Source organism: Coregonus clupeaformis, chromosome 35 (genome assembly GCF_020615455.1).
Source record: "Coregonus clupeaformis isolate EN_2021a chromosome 35, ASM2061545v1, whole genome shotgun sequence".
In the NCBI taxonomy this organism is placed as follows: Eukaryota; Metazoa; Chordata; class Actinopteri; order Salmoniformes; family Salmonidae; genus Coregonus; species Coregonus clupeaformis.
Genome location: NC_059226.1, coordinates 33,605,860 through 33,620,711, shown reverse-complemented (window position 1 = coordinate 33,620,711; position 14,852 = coordinate 33,605,860). Strand labels below are relative to the sequence as shown.

Genomic DNA, 14,852 nt, shown 5'->3' with positions numbered 1-14,852 from the left:
ATTATTGTTGTTTGTTCCTGAACTGGCCGAATGGCAGAGCTATCCTTCAGCTATCCTTCAGCCAATCCTTCAGCTATCCTTCAGCACCACAAGTTGGTTCATCTTCTTTAACATCACTGTGCGATTCTGGCGCTGTCCTTTCAGCACCACAAACGGTGCTCCAATCGCTTAAATTAACACTCATCAACATCTGTTGCCTACTCATCACTTATTATTATTATTATTTTATTATTATTATTATTATTATTAATACAAATAGAAGATTATCACTTCTCACAATGGTGCTCGTTTAGTAAAGTTAGATAAAGCTGAATCAATGTCTTGCAAGATCACATAATGACTAATTAGAATTGTATATAACAGAACCAAATATAATAGTACAGTATAGTAGGCGTATAACGTTACTGTTACACCAAAAACACCTCCTCATTTCTAATGACATTTTAGGATGGTTAGCTGAAGCTGAATAGTCAAAAAAACGTATAATGCGCCAAAACTCAACAGAGCCACTAGGCAGGATATACAGTGCCTTGCAAAAGTATTCATCCCCCTTGGAGTTTTTCCTATTTTGTTGCATTACAACCTGTAATTTAAATGGATTTTTATTTGGATTTCATGTAATGGACATACAAAAAATAGTCCAAATTGGTGAAAAAAGAATAACGGAAACGTGGTGCGTGCATACAGTGGGGAAAAAAAGTATTTAGTCAGCCACCAATTGTGCAAGTTCACCCACTTAAACAGATGAGAGAGGCCTGTAATTTTCATCATAGGTACACGTCAACTATGACAGACAAAATGAGAAAAAGAAATCCTGAAAATCACATTGTAGGATTTTTAATGAATTTATTTGCAAATTATGGTGGAAAATAAATATTTGTTCAATAACAAAAGTTTCTCAATACTTTGTTATATACCCTTTGTTGGCAATGAAACAGGTCAAACGTTTTCTGTAAGTCTTCACAAGGTTTTCACACACTGTTGCTGGTATTTTGGCCCATTCCTCCATGCAGATCTCCTCTAGAGCAGTGATGTTTTGGGGCTGTCGCTGGGCAACACAGACTTTCAACTCCCTCCAAAGATTTTCTATGGGGTTGAGATCTGGAGACTGGCTAGGCCACTCCAGGACCTTGAAATGCTTCTTACGAAGCCACTCCTTCATTGCCCGGGCGGTGTGTTTGGGATCATTGTCATGCTGAAAGACCCAGCCACGTTTCACCTTCAATGCCCTTGCTGATGGAAGGAGGTTTTCACTCAAAATCTCACGATACATGGCTCCATTCATTCTTTCCTTTACACGGATCAGTCGTAAATCTGGGGGTAGAAACATTATGCTTTGCAGAAAAACAGCCCCAAAGCATGATGTTTCTACCCCCATGCTTCACAGTAGGTATGGTGTTCTTTGGATGCAACTCAGCATTCTTTGTCCTCCAAACACGACGAGTTGACTTTTTACCAAAAAGTTATATTTTGGTTTCATCTGACCATATGACATTCTCCCAATCCTCTTCTGGATCATCCAAATGCACTCTAGCAAACTTCAGACGGGCCTGGACATGTACTGGCTTAAGCAGGGGGACACGTCTGGCACTGCAGGATTTGAGTCCCTGGCGGCGTAGTGTGTTACTGATGGTAGGCTTTGTTACTTTGGTCCCAGCTCTCTGCAGGTCATTCACTAGGTCCCCCCGTGTGGTTCTGGGATTTTTGCTCACCGTTCTTGTGATCATTTTGACCCCACTGGGTGAGATCTTGCGTGGAGCCCCAGATCGAGGGAGATTATCAGTGGTCTTGTTTGTCTTCCATTTCCTAATAATTGCTCCCACAGTTGATTTCTTCAAACCAAGCTGCTTACCTATTGCAGATTCAGTCTTCCCAGCCTGGTGCAGGTCTACAATTTTGTTTCTGGTGTCCTTTGACAGCTCTTTGGTCTTGGCCATAGTAGAGTTTGGAGTGTGACTGTTTGAGGTTGTGGACAGGTGTCTTTTATACTGATAACAAGTTCAAACAGGTGCCATTAATACAGGTAACGAGTGGAGGACAGAGGAGCCTCTTAAAGAAAAGTTACAGGTCTGTGAGAGCCAGAAATCTTGCTTGTTTGTAGGAGACCAAATACTTATTTTCCACCATAATTTGCAAATAAATTCATTACAAATCCTACAATGTGATTTTCTGGAAAACAAAATCTCAATTTGTCTGTCATAGTTGACGTGTACCTATTATGAAAATTACAGGCCTCTCTCATCTTTTTAAGTGGGAGAACTTGCACAACTGGTGGCTGACTAAATACTTTTTTTCCCCACTGTATGTATTCACCCCCTTTGCTACGAAGCCCCTAAAAAAGATCTGGTGCAACCAATTACCTTCAGAAGTCACATAATTAGTTAAATAAAATCCAATGTCACATGATCTGTCACATGACCTCAGTATATATACACCTGTTCTGAAAGGCCCCAGAGTCTGCAACACCACTAAGCAAGGGGCACCACCAAGCAAGCGGCACCATGAAGACCAAGGAGCTCTCCAAACAGGTCAGGGACAAAGATGTGGAGAAGTACAGATCAGGGTTGGGTTATAAAAAAATATCATCAGAAACTTTGAACATCCCACGGAGCACCATTACATCCATTATTACAACATTTAAAGAATTAGGCACCAGAACAAACCTGCCAAGAGAGGGCCGCCAACCAAAACTCACGGACGAGACAAGGAGGGCATTAATCAGAGAGGCAACAAAGAGACCAAAGATAACCCTGAAGGAGCTGCAAAGCTCCACAGCGGAGATTGGAGTATCTGTCCATATGACCACTGTAAGCCGTACACTCCACAGAGCTGGGCTTTACGGAAGAGTGGCCAGAAAAAAGCCATTGCTTAAAGAAAAAAAGAAGCAAACACGTTTGGTGTTCGCCAAAAGGCATGTGGGAGACTCCCCAAACATATGGAAGAAGGTACTCTGGTCAGATGAGACTAAAATTGAGCTTTTTGGCCATCAAGGAAAATGCTATGTCTGGTGCAAACCCAACACTTCTCATCACCCCGAGAACACCATCCCCACAGTGAAGCATGGTGGTGGCAGCATCATGCTGTGGGGATGTTTTTCATTGGCAGGGACTGGGAAACTGGTCAGAATTGAAGGAGTGATGGATGGCGCTAAATACAGGGAAATTCTTTAGGGAAACCTGTTTCAGTCTTCCAGAGATCTGAGACTGGGACGGAGGTTCACCTTTCCAGCAGGACAATGACCCTAAGCATACTGCTAAAGCAACACTCGAGTGGTTTAAGGGGGAACATTTAAATGTCTTCGAATGGCCTAGTCAAAGCCCAGACCTCAATCCAATTGAGAATCTATGGTATGACTTAACAATTGCTGTACACCAGAGGAACCCATCCAATTTGAAGGAGCTGGAGCTGGAGCAGTTTTGCCTTGAAGAATGGGCAAAAATCCCATTGGCTAGATGTGCCAAGCTTATAGAGACATACCCCAAGAGACTTGCAGCTGTAATTGCTGCAAAAGGTGGCTCTACAAAGTATTGACTTCGGGGGGTGAATAGTTATGCACGCTCAAGTTTTCTGTTTTTTTGTCTTATTTCTTGTTTGTTTCACAATAAAAAATATTTTGCATCTTCAAAGTGGTAGGCATGTTGTGTAAATCAAATGATCCATACCCCACCCAAGAATCAATTTTAATTCCAGGTTGTAAGGCAACAAAAGAGGAAAAATGCCAAGGGGGGTGAATACTTTCGCAAGCCACTGTATGCTTTGATTGAAACAAAATACAATAAAGGCTAATATACTGAACAAAAATATAAACGCAGCATGTAACAATTTCAAAGATTTTACTGAGTTACAGTTAAAATAAGGAAATCAATCAATTGAAATGTCACGCCCTGACCTGGTGAGACTGTTATTCTCTCGGTAGTTTGGTCAGGGTGTGGTTCCCAATCAGAGGCAGCTGTCGCTCGTTGTCTCTGATTGGGGATCATACTTAGGCAGCCAGTTTTCCTGCCTGGGTTGTGGGATCTTGTTTGTGTTTCGGTGTGTTTGGCTTGTTTGTGTATAGCCTTCCGACGTCACGTTTCGTTGCCTTTTGTTGTTTTGTCAGTGTTTATTGTTTTAATAAACATGTATGCATTCCACGCTGTGCCTTGGTCTAATCCATCTCTCAACGTTCGTGACATTAAATAAATGAATTAGGCCCTAATCTATGGATTTCACATGACTGGAAATACAGATATGCATCTGTTGGTCACAGATGCCTTAAAAACAAGGTAGGAGTGTGGATAGGAGTGTGGATCAGAAAACCAGTCAGTATCTGGTGTGACCACCATTTGCCTCATGTAGCGCGACACAGCTCCTTTGCATTGAGTTGATCAGGCTGTTGATTGTGGCCTGTGGAATGTTGTCCCACTCCTCTTCAATGGCTGTGCGAAGTTGCTGGATATTGTCGGGAACTGGAACACGCTGTCATACACGTCAATACTGGACACGTCGATCCAGAGCATACCAAAAATGCTCAATGGGTGACATGTCTGGTGAGTATGCAGGCCATGGAAGAACTGGGACATTTCAGGATCCAGGAATTGTGTACAGATCCTTACGACATGGGGCTGTGCATTATCATGCTGAAAGATGAGGTGATGGCGGCGGATTAATGGCACGACAATGGGCCTCAGGATCTCGTCACGGTATCTCTGAGCATTCCAATTGCCATCGTTAAAATGCAATTGTGATCGTTGTCTGTAGGTTATGCTTGCCCATACCATAACCCCACTGCCACCATGGGGCACTCTGATCACAATGTTGACATCAGCAAACCGCTCAACCACACGACGCCATACATGTGGCCGGTTGGACATACTACCAAATTCTCTAAAACAATGTTGGAGGCAGCTTATGGTAGAGAAATGAACATTCAATTATCTGGCAACAGCTCTGGTGAACATTCCTGCAGTCAGCATGCCAATTGCACGCTCCCTCAAAACTTGAGACATCTGTGGCATTGTGTTGTGACAAAACTGCACATTTTAGAATGGCCTTTTATTGTCCCCAGCACAAGGTGTGCCTGTGTAATGATCATGCTGTTTAATCAGCTTCTTGATATGCCACACCTGTCAGGTGGATGGATTATCATGGCAAAGGAGAAATGCTCACTAACAGGGATGTAAACAAATGTGTGCTCCCGAGTGGCGCAGTGGTCTAAGGCACTGCATCGCAGTGCTAGCTGTGCCACTAGAGATCCTGGTTCGAATCCAGGCTCTGTCGTAGCCGGCCGCGACCGGGAGACCCATGGGGCGGCGCACAATTGGTCCAGGGTAGGGGAGGGAATGGCCGGCAGGGATGTAGCTCAGTTGGTAGAGCATGGCGTTTGCAACGCCAGGGTTGTGGGTTTGATTCCCACGGGGGGCCAGTATGAAAAATTGTATGCACTAACTGTAAGTCGCTCTGGATAAGAGCGTCTGCTAAATGACAAAAATGTAAAAATGCTCAAAATGTGAGAGAAATAAGCTTTTTGTGTGTATGGAAAATTTTTGGTATCTTTTATTTCAGCTCATGAAACATGGGGCCAACACTTCACATGTTGCGTTCATATTTTTGTTCAGTAGAGTTTGTTAACATCATCTGCTTTAATTCACTCACAAAACAGTAATCCAATAAGATCTAAATGCATATTCCCATGAAACTGATTGAGATTGATCAAATGATTGGCATGCAGATACGGTTTGGATGTTTCACCGGTAAAACGTGAAGAATTCAGGATTGACAGTGATGTTGGCCTATTTTGAAACAGGACAGCGCCAACAGTCTGTCCTGTTCCATTAGAGAACCCCAGCCCCAACAGTAGGTCTGTTTTGTTTCTGATAGGCAGTTTATAAAGGAAGCAGGGAGTCGGAGACGGGAAGGGAGGATGCCTTGCTTCTTTCCTGCATCCAAGAGCAGCGGGCACTGACTCACTGACAGACGCCTCTGCCAGCCAGCCAGCTACTCAATAAAAGCTGCAAAGTTTCATAACAATATCTCTGTGGAATGCACTTGATGTTAGTACAGCTTGCATCCAGTACCTAAAATAAATAGGTTTAGCCTTAGAGTGCGTATCAGAACACTTTGGGCCGGTTTCCCAGACAGATTAAGCCTAGTCCAGGACTAAAAAACATTATCTGTGGAGAATCTCCACTGAAAGAGCTTTTTAGTCCATGAGTATAGCCTTAATCTGTGTCTGGGAAACCTTTCTGGTCAATCTGCTGCAGCCCAGTGCAGTTCCACTTCCATAACATCCTACTCCTCCTCCTCCTCCTCCTCCTCCTCATCATCATCATTCTACCTTATAGCAGAGAGTTGCCAGATTGGAGGGGGACTCCTCCCGAACAGCTCGGATCTCCGCGGCTGGCACCAGGGCAAAAACATCCTGCACAGTGGTGGCAGTGTCGGCCCAGAACTGGTCCCAGAAGGCATCGTCTGTGGCCTCCACTGGCTGTGGGAAATGCATGTATCTGCTTTTAGACTACGTTTCCCATCACCCATTGGGCTCGTCTGAGGTTGCTCCAATCTGACTAATGATAACCTATTACATTCGGTGTAAAAACAGCATGTATAACAGTGTCATAGAAAGTAATAAGGTAATGTAATGTAATGAATATCGAATCACACAACAAATGCATTCATTATCAACAAATATATCAATAAGGACACTATAACATAAAGAGGGCTAGAATAATAGAAATAAACATATCATAACATTTTACATTTTAGTCATTTAGCAGACGCTCTTATCCAGAGCGACTTACAGTTAGTGAGTGCATAAATTTTTTTCATAGTGGCCCCCCGTGGGAAACGAACCCACAACCCTGGCGTTGCAAGCGCCATGCTCTACCAACTGAGCTACACGGGGCCAGAATAGTGTAACGTCATTCTAATAACTAGGTTGCATCTCAACACATGTTAGCAGATGGGGCAACATGTTGACAATGTAACAACCTATCTCCTCCTAATTGCTGTTAGTCTATACAACAACAGGAAATATGAGCTGTCTCGCTCTAATCTCTGCACATAACAGTGCACCTGCCACATCTGTGGGCGGTAGGAGAAAGGACGCCAACGTGTTATCGGTTATCTATAATAATCCAAATAAAAAATAAAACATCTTAAACAACAAATACTCTATTTGGCTAAACACTGCGCTGCCTGTTTCTCATGTCACCGATGATAAGAACTGCAGAAGGGAGTTATGATCGTGCAGACTGTGAATAGACACTGTCTATTAGACAGCGAACAAGGGGTGTTTAGGCTATGCTATAGGTTTAGGAGCCCACTTTTCATATAATGCAGACACATAATGCAAAATAGAAAACCCCCAGAATAACAATGGGGCAGAATAATGCATATGAGGGATTTAAAACGGTAGCGTGTCTCTGCTATCATTGCGGGGGATTTGATTATAACCTAACAAAACGCATGATCAAATAGGCCAAGCATTTCATGACGTGCGGGAAAAAACATACATTTTTAAACAAATATCTCAATATAGGCCTATGCATTGCAAATCGACGGTCTATATGCAGCCCATATCTTTTGTTTTCCAATAGAGCCCTTATTCTTCCTAGTGATGTACAACAAGCTATTGCGCTCTTTCTGTCATCGTTATTTATACCTATATATTTTCCTATTTCTCAGCGTTAGCCTATAATAAATATTTCAAAGGTACCGACCTGTGTTTTGGTTGTCAGCTGTATCACTGCTTTCCTGAAGTTCAGTTTAGAGTCGGTGTTACCCATTTTGATATTCCTTTATGTGCTACAGCGTTGTTGATGCCGTCAAATTTTACTAATCTCGTTCACCTCTTTCCTCCGCTTTTTACGTCACTGGTTGGCTAGCCTTAGACTGGGCTCTCAACTTCCGGGTTCTTCAGAGTACAATAATCACTATGCATAGGCCTATCATAAGGTAAAATGTAAGAAATATTATACAGGGCCCACTTCTACCCGGTATAATAACATAATATGTTAGGGTTATCTGTTTAAATATATATATTAATGGAATACAATTTATTATACAACAATGCGGGGTTTTATTGTATCCAATCTATTTGATTTAAATCACTGTTAAAATATTGATATAATTGGTTACAATATGCATAATTGTAACAACAAGATATTGTAACATTGTTTCAATCATTGTATCAGTGGCTGTACTGGTTGGAGACTGTACTTTAGTAAACAGCGACACCATGTGGTGTCTCTTGCCAACGTTATGTCTTTACTGCGCAGTCGCAGTGTCATGTAAACAGCAGAGGTTGTCACTGCAGCTTGTAGTGAGGGAGCTAGCTACAGAGATGTTGGGGCGTGGATACCGGTGAAATTGTTGAAATGTAGCTTTCAAGCAATTTATTTGTCTTTCTTTACTACAAAGCGCATTGTCTAGCAGGAGAATCTGACCTGTGAGACAGTAATCTACGCCGAGGATACCTCATTTTGGTCAGTGATTCGAGAAGGCTAACGTTGCTAGCTAGCAAGCTAACGTTAGACAGCATAGTTTGGGTCCTTGCAACGTTGAGCTTCAAAGCTCTAATGTAAGGACGGGTTTCTTTCTCTCACATTGTTTATACTGTACATGTTAGTTAAGGTTAAACTCTTGCTTGCAATTGTCCGTTTACTAGCTAACTTTAGATAGCTATCACCATCTTGCTAGCTTAGTTAGTCTGTCAACAGTCATTTTGCTAGCCATGATTTGACTTCGAAAACAGCAACTATACCATTATCATATTATTGATTTGCTGCTTTGACTGTTTGCTAGTTGCTAGCTAAACAGCAGTTTAAATGTCATGTTTGGGTGAGGTCAGCAAGCGTCTGTTTTTCCTTTGTTAGTTAGCTAGTTACAGTGGGGAGAACAAGTATTTGATACACTGCCGATTTTGCAGGTTTTCCTACTTACAAAGCACAGCATCGGTCTGTAATTTTTATCATAGGTACACTTCAACTGTGAGAGACTGAATCTAAAACAAAAATCCAGAAAATCACATTGTATGATTTTTAAGTAATTAATTTGCATTTTATTGCATGACATATTTGATCACCTACCAACCAGTAAGAATTCCGGCTCTCACAGACCTGTTAGTTTTTCTTTAAGAAGCCCTCCTGTTCTCCACTCATTACCTGTATTAACTGCACCTGTTTGAACTCGTTACCTGTATAAAAGACACCTGTCCACACACTCAATCAAACAGACTCCAACCTCTCCACAATGGCCAAGACCAGAGAGCTGTGTAAGGACATCAGGGATAAAATTGTAGACCTGCACAAGGCTGGGATGGGCTACAGGACAATAGGCAAGCAGCTTGGCGAGAAGGCAACAACTGTTGGCGCAATTATTAGAAAATGGAAGAAGTTCAAGATGACAGTCAATCACCCTCGGTCTGGGGCTCCATGCAAGATCTCTCCTCGTGGGGGCATCAATGATCATGAGGAAGGTGAGGGATCAGCCCAGAACTACACGGCAGGACCTGGTCAATGACCTGAAGAGAGCTGGTACCACCGTCTCAAAGAAAACCATTAGTAACACACTACGCCGTCATGGATTAAAATCCTGCAGCGCACGCAAGGTCCCCCTGCTCGAGCCAGCGCATGTCCAGGCCCGTCTGAAGTTTGCCAATGACCATCTGGATGATCCAGAGGAGGAATGGGAGAAGGTAATGTGGTCTGATTAGACCAAAAAGCTCTATTTTGTCTCAACTCCACTCGCCGTGTTTGGAGGAAGAAGAAGGATGAGTACAACCCCAAGAACACCATCCCAACCGTGAAGCATGGAGGTGGAAACATCATTCTTTGGGGATGCTTTTCTGCAAAGGGGACAGGACGACTGCACCGTATTGAGGGGAGGATGGATAAGGCCATGTATCGCGAGATCTTGGCCAACAACCTCCTTCCCTCAGTAAGAGCATTGAAGATGGGTCGTGGCTGGGTCTTCCAGCATGACAACGACCCGAAACACACAGCCAGGGCAACTAAGGCGTGGCTCCGTAAGAAGCATCTCAAGGTCCTGGAGTGGCCTAGCCAGTCTCCAGACCTGAACCCAATAGAAAATCTTTGGAGGGAGCTGAAAGTCCGTATTGCCCAGCGACAGCCCCGAAACCTGAAGGATCTGGAGAAGGTCTGTATGGAGGAGTGGGCCAAAATCCCTGCTGCAGTGTGTGCAAACCTGGTCAAGACCTACAGGAAATGTATGATCTCTGTAATTGCAAACAAAGGTTTCTGTACCAAATATTAAGTTCTGCTTTTCTTATGTATCAAATACTTATGTCATGCAATAAAAGGCAAATTAATTACTTAAAAATCATACAATGTGATTTTCTGGATTTTTGTTTTAGATTCCGTCCCTCACAGTTGAAGTGTACCTATGATAAAAATTACAGACCTCTACATGCTTTGTAAGTAGGAAAACCTGCAAAATCGGCAGTGTATCAAATACTTGTTCTCCCCACTGTATATCTTCGACACGCTGGTTTCATGGCACTTAAAATACCAAAATGTATTTTAGCAGGCTTGTAACAACTGTGTGGGACACTCGCTAGATCGCTAATTAGTAGCTTGAATCAAACTGCGTGTAGCCTAGGCAAGAAACCGTGACGGTGAAAAACAACTCGTAACTGCAGCCTAAAGTTATATTGACCATGACACGTAACCAGCTGCAAGGCCTGTCATTAGGACAATACAAATACATGTTAACTGAAAACAGGTGAGTTCGTTGCATTATTTATCTGCATGCAACTTGCACTGTCTGGCATGTATCTTAGATTCTAATGTGTTTGTCTTTCAACCCCTTTTATAAGGAAACGCCAGCAAAGTGGCGCGGAAGAGGAGAATGGCCAGCTGGTGCCTAAGGCCAAAAGGTCGAGCAGAGGAGCTAACCCCCTCTTCCCTGAGCTGGGCCGGGACGCATGGGACTCGGAGGTACATACGAGCACCAATGACAAGAGACATTACATTTTCAATATCATGTGAACCACCCTCTCTGTCCCCACCTAGTGTCAGCCTACTCTTAGGCATAAGTTCCCTTCCTGTACTTTCACTAACAGTGCCATTGGGCCTACTGCTGTTACACTTGAGACGTGTTGCTAAAATGGAAACGATAGTCAGTCAGCTCTGTCTCTGCTAATGCTTGAATGCCACCATCTCCTCATCCAGTTGTCCAACAGTGAGAGCAGTGGGATCAGCAGTCCGGACCATGCGGTGGGGAGCAGCAGCAGTAGCCAGTGTGCCGTGGACAGCCTCAGTGGGGCCCAACCCTACGCCCCTGGCCCATGCAGTCCCCTCAGCTCAGCTCTCTCCTCAGAGCTAGCTGACCCCACTAACCTGGTCTCGTACCACCAAATCAACCGCATCCTGCGAGAGGCTCACTTTGAGAGTCTGCAGTGCCGAGGCCACCCCAGAGACACATGATGATTCCCCCCATTCCAGCCATGCTTCTCTGGGGCAGGAGAGGACCGACCACAACCTGGGCATGCCCAGAGCATTACATGGTGGATCACTCACTCAGCAGTACTATCCCTCTACATCTCCAGTTTCCATAACATCGCAGCAGCTCTATGCTATCTGCATATCGTTGGATGGAGACTAGCTAGTCCCAGCCTGCTGTAGTATTGAAACTTGGCTAACCATTTAGAATGTAAAAAGAAACCTGTTCATATTGTTGGCAATAATAACTGTTTGATCCCATTGGGAATATCCTGACCTGTGACTCTCTTTGTTGTTCTGGACCAGTCTGGGTTACGTGCTGCATAGTACCAGTCTGGGTTACGTGCTGCATAGTACCAGTCTGGGTTACGTGCTGCATAGTACCAGTCTGGGTTACATGCTGCATAGTACCAGTCTGGGTTACATGCTGCATAGTACCAGTCTGGGTTACATGCTGCATAGTACCAGTCTGGGTTACATGCTGCATAGTACCAGTCTGGGTTACATGCTGCATAGTACCAGTCTCGGTTACATGCTGCATAGTACCAGTCTCGGTTACATGCTGCATAGTACCAGTCTGGGTTACATGCTGCATAGTACCAGTCTGGGTTACATGCTGCATAGTACCAGTCTCGGTTACATGCTGCATAGTACCAGTCTCGGTTACATTCTGCATAGTGAGTGATGTTTGACAATATATCCATGTTTTTCGTTGTCCGACGTGAGTTTATGGATGTTTGAGAGGGAAATTGGAGGGGCTGCAGGAATACAACCCAATACTTCTGTAAGGTTAGTCTAGTGGACTTAGTGTCTGTATAGGGTTACTGGGGTTTGGTTATGTATAGGTTTACTGGGGTTTTGGTATGTATAGGGTTACTGGGGTTTAGTGTCTGTATAGAGTTACTGGGGTTTAGTGTCTGTATAGGGTTACTGGGGTTTAGTGTCTGTATAGGGTTACTGGGGTTTAGTGTCGGTATAGGGTTACTGGGTTTAGTGTCTGTATAGGGTTACTGGGGTTTAGTGTCTGTATAGGGTTACTGGGGTTTAGAGTCGGTATAGGGTTACTGGGGTTTAGAGTCGGTATAGGGTTACTGGGGTTTAGTGTCTGTATAGGGTTACTGGGGTTTAGTGTCTGTATAGGGTTACTGGGGTTTAGTGTCGGTATAGGGTTACTGGGGTTTAGTGTCGGTATAGGGTTACTGGGGTTTAGTGTCGGTATAGGGTTACTGGGTTTAGTGTCGGTATAGGGTTACTGGGGTTTAGTGTCGGTATAGGGTTACTGGGGTTTAGTGTCGGTATAGGGTTACTGGGGTTTAGTGTCGGTATAGGGTTACTGGGGTTTAGTGTCTGTATGGGGTTACTGGGGTTTAGTGTCTATAGGGTTACTGGGGTTTAGTGTCGGTATAGGGTTACTGGGGTTTAGTGTCGGTATAGGGTTACTGGGGTTTAGTGTCGGTATAGGGTTACTGGGGTTTAGTGTCGGTATAGGGTTACTGGGGTTTAGTGTCTGTATAGGGTTACTGGGGTTTAGTGTCTGTATAGGGTTACTGGGTTTGGGTCTGTTACTGGGTTTGGGTAGGCTATGGAGTCACATACTGAATGAAATCTGCACTATGTAAGCTACGGTATGCAGGTGTACTGTACGTGAATCAATAACAGTGAGGATTTGTTTGCTTCCACACTTTACAGGGGGCTAACAACCACATGCACTGTAACTATCTAGGGTTTTGTCCATCAAAATAACTTGTTTCATTTTTATTTCAAAACGTTTTGCTACAGTGTGCCCTACTGAACAGGACCATGGTTCATAGTGCAACTTAATCAGGAATATGTTCACCTACCCCAGTAACGAAGAAGGGACCTTGGATCTGACTGAGCATGTATAGAAATGTACTGTACCCTCTGTTTTGTGACCTGCTTGTAGAAGATAAGGTTTTTGGAGGAGCTTTGCACACAGCTCTACTACCCAAACACGTCTTATCAAGAAGACATTCCCTCAGCCCTGACTTGTTAGCAGTATGGTTGAAGCCACTAAAACTGACCTAGCTGCAAAACAAACCCACTTGAATCCAGCTGGATGGTTGCTGTATGATCCAGTCTGAATCCAGCTGGGTGGCTGTGGTATGATCCAGTCTGAATCAAGCTGGATGGTTGCGGTATGATCCAGTCTGAATTCAGCTGGATAGTTGCGGTATGCTCCAGTCTGAATCCAGCTGGATGATTGTGGCATGATCCAGCTGGATGGTTGCGGTATGATCCAGTCTCTGTAAACATCCAGGTATTTCAAGCACTGACCATAAGGCTGTGTGTTTTCTCGGGCCCCTGTCCCCCAAAGTTGGATTCACTGTCCTCTTCGGGGGGGAGGAGCACAACTGTCCCTCTTTCAGTCAAGACTGAGTTTAGTGTTCTATCAGAAAATATTGTTTATTTTTATGATTCTTTTTTTGTATTAAGAATTTGTACATGACATCTTACCTGCCATTGAAGTTTTGGATTTGATTTAGTTTTTTTTAATTCACCTACATTTGAAAATAAAGATGTTTTGAAACAAAGGTTTGTGTTGTGTCTTTGTACCTCAGGCTGAATTTTCACTAGAGACGTGGGACATGTCCCCTCGACATTTGAAATGTTTGTCCTATGTTACACTGTATAATTGCATTAAATGAGCTTTATGGGGCAAAAAAATATGCTGGATGAACCTTCAGACCCCTGATATAAGTTGCTCCCCCATCTCAAATCAAAGTTACAACCCTGCTTAAATGTATGCTCTTTTTCCATATAAGGCATAGTCAAGCCTCTAGTCATGTTTTTGAGAAGATGTTGCTCTTAGGAACGCAATCTTTCATCCTAGAAACTGATGTATGGTCAAATGTTGTATAAAACAATTCATTTGTAGATCTATCAGCCCAGTATGTTTGTATGATAGCTATCCAGACAGTGTTAGTGAATTATAGGATCTGTGACGTCCATCTCCTCCCCTTTTTCCTCCCAATCTGGAATGAATGACTCCCCATGAACTGCAACCCAGCGGTAAATGAGATATGACCTGTGTTAGGCACTGCAACCCAGCGTTAATGAGATATGACCTGTGTTAGGCACTGCAACCCAGCGTTAATGAGATATGACCTGTGTTAGGCACTGCAACCCAGCATTAATGAGATATGACCTGTGTTAGGCAATGCAGCTCAGCGTTAATGAGATATGAGCCGTTAAAGGAGGAGCGGTGAAATATCCCTTTAATTAGTCTGATAGCCATCCTTGCCTTGTCTCAGACCCATTTTAACAGATTACGTACATTAATGCACCCCACGTAACCAGGGCTCCCTCCTACTGGGAGTCTGCATTACCAATGAGCGTCCCTAAAATCTCCCATGCTTCCCAAACATTTTGCAACACAAAATAAAAATGAAC

General features: G+C 43.6%; 2 protein-coding genes across 4 annotated transcripts in view; one reads left to right on the top strand and one right to left on the bottom strand.

Moving 5' to 3' along the window:
• The window catches only part of LOC123482633 (protein HID1-like), a 41,370-nt gene extending 33,565 nt beyond the window's left edge, over positions 1-7,805 (bottom strand). Inside the window, exons 1-2 of one of the 2 annotated variants that reach the window (XM_045211021.1) lie at positions 7,701-7,805; positions 6,317-6,466 (exon numbers count right to left, since the gene is read on the bottom strand). In XM_045211021.1, the coding sequence (XP_045066956.1) occupies positions 6,317-6,466; positions 7,701-7,766 (216 nt within the window). In that variant the 5' untranslated portion in view covers positions 7,767-7,805. The remainder of the gene's footprint in view (positions 1-6,316; positions 6,467-7,700) is intronic. The other variant, XM_045211022.1, reaches the window with a different exon arrangement.
• Positions 7,806-8,281: 476 nt separating this feature from the next.
• On the top strand, positions 8,282-13,412 carry LOC121551611. 2 transcript variants are annotated; one of them, XM_045211046.1, is made up of 3 exons: positions 8,282-8,560; positions 10,817-10,937; positions 11,172-13,412. In XM_045211046.1, coding segments are annotated over exons 1-3 (378 nt in total). In that variant the 5' UTR covers positions 8,282-8,558; the 3' UTR covers positions 11,427-13,412. The 2 variants fall into 2 exon arrangements, with proteins under 2 accessions (XP_045066981.1, XP_041720247.2); XM_041864313.2 differs by lacking the exon at positions 8,282-8,560 and adding an exon at positions 10,434-10,722.
• The last annotated feature ends 1,440 nt before the right edge of the window (positions 13,413-14,852 follow it).

What these genes read in the sequence shown, in the direction of transcription:
- LOC121551611 (XM_041864313.2), top strand. Translation starts at nt 10,658, where the DNA reads ATGACACGTAACCAGCTGCAAGGCCTGTCATTAGGACAATACAAATAC. An exon ending in TACATGTTAACTGAAAACAG is followed by an intron (nt 10,723 to 10,816) that starts GTGAGTTCGTTG and finishes CCCTTTTATAAG; the next exon opens with GAAACGCCAGCAAAGTGGCG. An exon ending in GGGACGCATGGGACTCGGAG is followed by an intron (nt 10,938 to 11,171) that starts GTACATACGAGC and finishes CTCCTCATCCAG; the next exon opens with TTGTCCAACAGTGAGAGCAG.